We start from the raw sequence: 6,176 nt of genomic DNA, 5'->3' as shown, positions 1-6,176 counted from the left end.
CATTATAACATTAGTATTATACTTTTACATCTATTATAAAATTATTACACTTTCTTATACTTATATAATCATTATAAATTATTATAAAAATTCTTTCTTCTACACACAAATTTCTTAGAATTACCTTTAAAGTTCTAACCCTTAAGCATAAGTAATGAATATTTTCATTCTAAGTAAAAAATATGAATAGGTGACCCTGGAAGTTACTGCTTGTATAAAAATACTGGAACAAAAGCTTTAAAAATGAATAGAACCGGGCTTCCCTAGTGGCGCAGTGGTTGGGAATCCGCCTGCCAATGCAGGGGACACGGGTTCAAGCCCTGGTCCGGGAGGATCCTGCATGCTGTGGAGCAGCTAAGCCCATATGCCACAGCTACTGAGCCTGCATTCTGGAGCCCACGAGCCACAACTACTGAAGCCCACGAGCCACAACTACTGAAGTCCACGTGCCTAGAGCCCATGCTCCGCAACAGGAGAGACCACCACAGCGAAGAGTGGCCCCCGCTCTCAGCAACTAGAGAGGACCCGCATACAGCAGCGAAGACCCAACGCAGCCAAAAATTAAATAAATGAATAAATATATGTTTTTTAAAGTTCATTTAAAAAAAATGGGGGCTTCCCCAGTGGCGCAGTGGTTGAGAATCGGCCTGCCAATGCAGGGGACACGGGTTCGAGCCCTGGTCTGGGAAGATCCCACATGCCGCGGAGCAACTGGACCCATGAGCCACAACTACTGAGCCTGCCCATCTGGAGCATGTGCTCCACAGCAAGAGAGGCCACGAGAGTTAGAGGCCCGCACGCTGCAATGAAGAGTGGCCCCCGCTCGCCGCAACTAGAGAAAGCCCTCGCACAGAAACGAAGACCCAACAGAGCCAAAAATAATAAATAAATAAATAAATTTATATTTTAAAAAAATGAACAGAACCTTTAACTTCTTTTATCCATAGATTAGATCATAGCAAAGGAATTAAGCCCAAATTTTTCTAACTAACAGATTTAATTAACTCCATACACACACCACTTTACCTGAGATGAATTTGTCTTCATTTCTGTAAGCAAGTCGAAGCCATGTCTCACTGTCACAGCAGGCTGTCCTGCCAACAATCCAACCCTCATGATGGAGAGTCGGATCCGAGTCAGCCAGTCTTGGCAAGTTTGGCGATTGGTATAGAAAAAAGTCCTAATAACCTTTAGACGAGAAAGAAGAGCTCAGGACTGGTTCAAATTACAGGCAGAGATGTCTCAAATACACATAAAGCATATACATAGGTCTACTGCGATTTCAGCTCTGCACGCACACACTGCCAGGTTTGACCACGAAACTGACCAAGCAACATTCAGCCCACTGAAACCAACCTTGGGAGGTGATGTTAATGCATTGGCACATCCCTCATATGCATTATACATTAACTTCTCCAGGTTTTCCAGATACTGCAGAAGAAGCACAAGTCTAAGCTGGTTGCTACTGTGGCCTTCATCACTGTCTGCAGTTGTCCACTGACTAACATCTTGATCGGGGTTTAATGTGTGAGCTGCAAGACTTCTAATGATACCTAAAACCAAAAACAGCATTCCAAATTTAAAAGGAATCTTCAAAGATTCTAGAAGTTCTTAGAGATAATTTCACAAATTCACATTTATCAAGTATCCTCTGTATATTCATCATTTAAAAACAAAAGTCCCAACAAGATCTTTTCATTTTTAGAGGAAAAAAACATCTTCTCCACACAAATCCCCTAAATTTGTGAACAAAAACACATACAACATGATTATTTAATAAAAGTTTATTCTAACAAACATATCTAAAGGATTAACTGATAAAGTACTAAAGAAAAAACTCGTATACTCTCAAATTTTTGCTTTAACAAGATAAGAAATCCATTATTTCTTAATGTAAGCTTGAAAGTATTTACATCACAAAGTTTGGAACAATGCAGAGTCAATTACCTTCAATTGTCTGGAAGGTATCCTGAGCTCTGCCCAGTGGGGTTCTCAACTTAGAAAGGACAGTGAACTGTGCTGCTTCCCAAATAGCCCACTGCCAAAGGACAGCATCTGTCTTTAGTAGATTGCGGGGAATTGTTGATTGGTCACGTTTATCCAGTCTCTGGCAGCTATAGAACAATCTTTCTAACCAATTGTCCTTCCTGGGAAAAGCAGTTTCATATTTAACAGACAATGACAACTTCATTAAAAAAAAATTAAAAAGACAAAAACAAAAAACAAACTGCAAGGGAAATGGGAGTAGGGGACTACAATCTTCCCTACTTGAAAAAGGCAAACATGTAAAATTGGGAAGCATTATGTCCCCACCTCTCATTTTAAAGAGGTCTTTTAGAGTTGAGATAGGATGGGGTATGGTATAGACAGATTATTAGGGTAAAAGGCTCATGACAATTTGGCTATCAGGATAAAACATTCATTGCAACTAAAAATCTCCAGAATGCCTACGCCCCGAGGCCCCTCCCCAAAGCACTGATGACTAGGTCAGATCAGTTAATTGTCAACTACATTTCACCATCACTGTCAGTTGCAAAGCCCATTTTTATTTCTTCAGATGCCATCTTCAAAGCAATTCCTCCTACTACTGAAAACGTAAAACAACCCATTTGAGAAGAATATTACTTTCTACTCTGCCACCCCTGACATATTTTCTCCTCAAAACTGGGCACAGGCTTAAGACATTCATGTATATTTAAATTACTTTTCCCAGATGAAAGAGTCAAAGAAATAATCTTACCCTGTTCTATGAGAGTTCCCATACAAAATAAAACTGATAACATCAGAGAAATCTTGTGGGTGGAATGTGTTACTTGGCGCTTTACTCATGTGACTTCTTAATGCTAAAGAAATTTCTTGAATTTCTGTGTGGTTGTTATTGCTGTAGACAGAAAATAAAGTCATTGTTATGCAAAATGTTTTCGTTAAAAAGTTAGTTCATACTGGAAATGAATCATTTCCCTGCCAACTAAATTTGAAAGTAAAAACTGATAAAATTAAGACTTAAAAAATACATACAGCAAAGTTACAACTTTGAAATTTAAGGTTCTTAAAGCACCAAAATTGACCTAATTTAAAACTATAAAAGAATACAATTTAGTTTTATGATAATAACTACTGAGAAACATATTTTGACATTATAAGTATTATTCTGTAGCAATTATCATCTTTTCAGTCACTGAGAAGTGCCATACAAGATGGGATATTAATTCACTAATAGGCAACTTGTCTTTTCCTGAACTAAACATTGTGGGATGCCTTTGCACCAACATACCTCAAGACAACATCTAAAGGAATTGACTTCAATAGCTTTCCAAATGCTTGTCGAATACGAGTTCCACTATGGACTAGTTGAACACGGCAAACATCAACACACCTACAAAAAAATGAAATAGACAATACAAGTGTGGAATATTTCCAAGGATCAAAAGGGCCAGGGTCAAAATATTGGATCTTTAATCCATACCTCTGTAAAAGATCGTCTGGTAAGGAAGAGGACAAAGCATGTAGACTGCTGCATGCTTGTAGACAGATATTCACATCTTCGACAAGAGCTATTAAAAATTGAAAGACACTTTCAGCTTGCCAGAAGAAATTATATGCCACTATGTCATAATTTTCTGAACCCATTCATTTCAATAAACAATGAGTGCCTACTATGGATGAGGGGCTACTCCTGCCTGGAACCATCACTGGCAGTAACATTCGGGAAAATGATACTCTCAACAAAACCCACTCAGGGTGACTAGTCTCCACCCAAACCTTTCTCTGAAGGAAACTTTAAAAGTACATGGAATGTATAAACAATCACATAAGCTTAAAAATGTGACGATCACTTAAAAACAACTTGTTTTTCACATATTAAGAATGGCAAAAAACTTAAGACAGATTATGCATTTGTCATTAAAATGGGGATGATACATCTCCAGTCATGAAAAGCACTCAAGTGACTATCTTTCTGCCATTAACAAAGATCTCTTTTAAGCACTGATTAACAAAATTAAATAATCTCAGATTCTTACTGTTGGCTAAAAGGCCTTTGCAAAATTTATGGAAAGATGGAAGAGAGAATAAAGGTGCATATGTTTCAGACTTCCTCATTAAAACAGCCACTTCCAAAGCCCAGGTCATTAATAGTTTCCTGAAACACAAAATATACAGTTGATTTCACATTAAAAAAAGTAGAAAAACACCTTGAAAAACCTATTCTTTTTACATTAGTTTTCTTTTGGTCTTTTAATACCTCAAGCGATAAGAAACAAATATTAAAACTAGAGAAATTCCTTTGCCAAAACTGTCTTTTAAGAAAATCTCCCCAAACTAGCATAAATTGTAGCAAAAAATATTTTAAAGTCTCTATAAATACATTCATCTATAAAATATTGCAGGAGGGGGAGGTTTCAGGTAATTCTTTCAGGAAAGAACAAGAATTTCTAGATTAAATAATAAAACAAAAATTTGAAGTGTTTCATAATGAAGAAGTTGCTCTACCCATTCAAATGACAGTCTTCATTTCTTTTTCTCAAATTATGAAGCCAAATTAACAAAAGTTAGAAACAATATTATAAGTATTCGTTACCTTGTGTCCTGGTTAAGATTATCTTTCTTAAGCAATATTCCCAGGAGATTTAATATAATTGAGAAATGTTTTTTTGTAGCTGTAGTTACAGTACTAATCACCGCTCCATCAAACAAGGATGGGGACGAGGAACTAAGACTACTAGATATAAAGTGGTCATGCCTGGAAGACAAAATTTGGATCATCTTTTCATCTCTCATTTTTTAAAAAAAAAAGGCAATTCCAAAGTTAAGTCAATACACATTTAAAAAAATGTACTCTAGGGACTTCCTTGGTGGCGCAGTGGTTAAGAATCTGCCTGCCAATGCAGGGGACATGGTTCAATCCCTGGTCCAGGAAGATCACACATGCCACAGAGCAACTAAGCCCTTGCGCCACAACTACTGAGCCTGCGCTCTAGAGCCCGCGAGCCACAACTACTGAGCCCAAGTGCCACAATTTCTGAAGCCTGTGCTCCACAACAAGAGAAGCCACTGCAATGAGAAGCCCACTCACAACGAAGAGTAGCTCCCGCTCGCCACCCGAGAAAGCCCGCACACAGCAATGAAGACCCAACACAGCCGAAAATAAATTTATAAAATAAAATAAACTTATAAAATAAATGTATAAAGGGTCCATCTTCCCTTTCAAAAAAAATTTTTTTTTCTTAAGAAGTATATGTAAATACATTACCTGGTACAATGAGAATACAGTGTGTAGAGCACTGCGTACTGAATGGCAGGGAAGTGAACAGCCAGGTCGCCATGCACAATCATCAGGTTCTTACTAAGGAGTGCAAAGACAGTTGGAGACAGCGCCCACATCTGATGACATACAAAAGAAAGTAAACGTATGGCTCCTCCAAAACATACATGAGCATACAAAAAGTTTATCCTTCAAAATATGTCTACACATCTTTAAAAATTAAAATTGACAGATTTAAATTTGGAAACAAGCTAGTACACTAAACCTGGGATCAGCAAATATTTCTTGTGAAGATGAGAGTAAATACCTCAGCCTTTGCAGGCCACATGACACCTCTAGTACAACGTCCAACTCCTCAACTCTGCCACTGCAGAGAGAAAAGTTAGACAAAAAAACAGGAATGAAAGTGGCTATGTTCCAATAAAAATTCTTTACAAAAAGAGGTGATGTTTGGTGATGGTTGCACAATTCTGTGAGTATACTAAAAATCACTGAATTGCATACTTTAAATGAGTATTATAATGTAGGTGAATTATATCTCAATATTTTTTTTAAAAAAAAACCACATAGTGGGCTAGATTTGGTCCATGGACTGTAATTTGCTGATCCTTCGTCTAAACAAAGCCCTTGCACCCTTCAGTGTAGTAGATCGTATTTCTTCAGTTTTCCATGTACTTCAAATGGCAAGTTGCCCTGTCCAGTGAGAAAAAAGGCACACCCTGCCACTCTAAGCCTTTTCCATCCTTCCCTTTCTTTCCATTGCTAAGATACTCCTTTCCATCTGACTGCCCGGTCCCGACTCCCTCTCGTCTCCAGAGTGCAGGATGTAAACCTCAAATCTGAGCACAATGTGAATTTCTCAACAACCAAATTTTAGAATGCAAAGAATGGAAGAGTCTACCGCAGCCTAGCA

The 6,176-nt window shown here is 37.9% G+C and overlaps 1 protein-coding gene across 2 annotated transcripts in view; it reads right to left on the bottom strand.

Annotated features, from left to right (window-relative positions):
* Nucleotides 1-6,176, bottom strand: part of SMG1 (SMG1 nonsense mediated mRNA decay associated PI3K related kinase) — a 94,906-nt gene that overhangs the window by 46,722 nt on the left and 42,008 nt on the right. For both annotated transcript variants that reach the window (XM_007466932.1, XM_007466933.1), the window contains exons 14-22: nucleotides 5,252-5,382; nucleotides 4,580-4,741; nucleotides 4,023-4,141; nucleotides 3,467-3,554; nucleotides 3,275-3,376; nucleotides 2,741-2,881; nucleotides 1,948-2,147; nucleotides 1,357-1,553; nucleotides 1,027-1,188 (exon numbers count right to left, since the gene is read on the bottom strand). In XM_007466932.1, the coding sequence (XP_007466994.1) occupies nucleotides 1,027-1,188; nucleotides 1,357-1,553; nucleotides 1,948-2,147; nucleotides 2,741-2,881; nucleotides 3,275-3,376; nucleotides 3,467-3,554; nucleotides 4,023-4,141; nucleotides 4,580-4,741; nucleotides 5,252-5,382 (1,302 nt within the window). The remainder of the gene's footprint in view (nucleotides 1-1,026; nucleotides 1,189-1,356; nucleotides 1,554-1,947; nucleotides 2,148-2,740; nucleotides 2,882-3,274; nucleotides 3,377-3,466; nucleotides 3,555-4,022; nucleotides 4,142-4,579; nucleotides 4,742-5,251; nucleotides 5,383-6,176) is intronic.

Source organism: Lipotes vexillifer, unplaced genomic scaffold (genome assembly GCF_000442215.2).
Source record: "Lipotes vexillifer unplaced genomic scaffold, Lipotes_vexillifer_v1.1 scaffold232, whole genome shotgun sequence".
NCBI classification, from domain to species: domain Eukaryota; kingdom Metazoa; phylum Chordata; class Mammalia; order Artiodactyla; family Lipotidae; genus Lipotes; species Lipotes vexillifer.
Note: the sequence above shows the minus strand (reverse complement) of the source record. Positions and strands in the feature narration are given on the sequence as shown.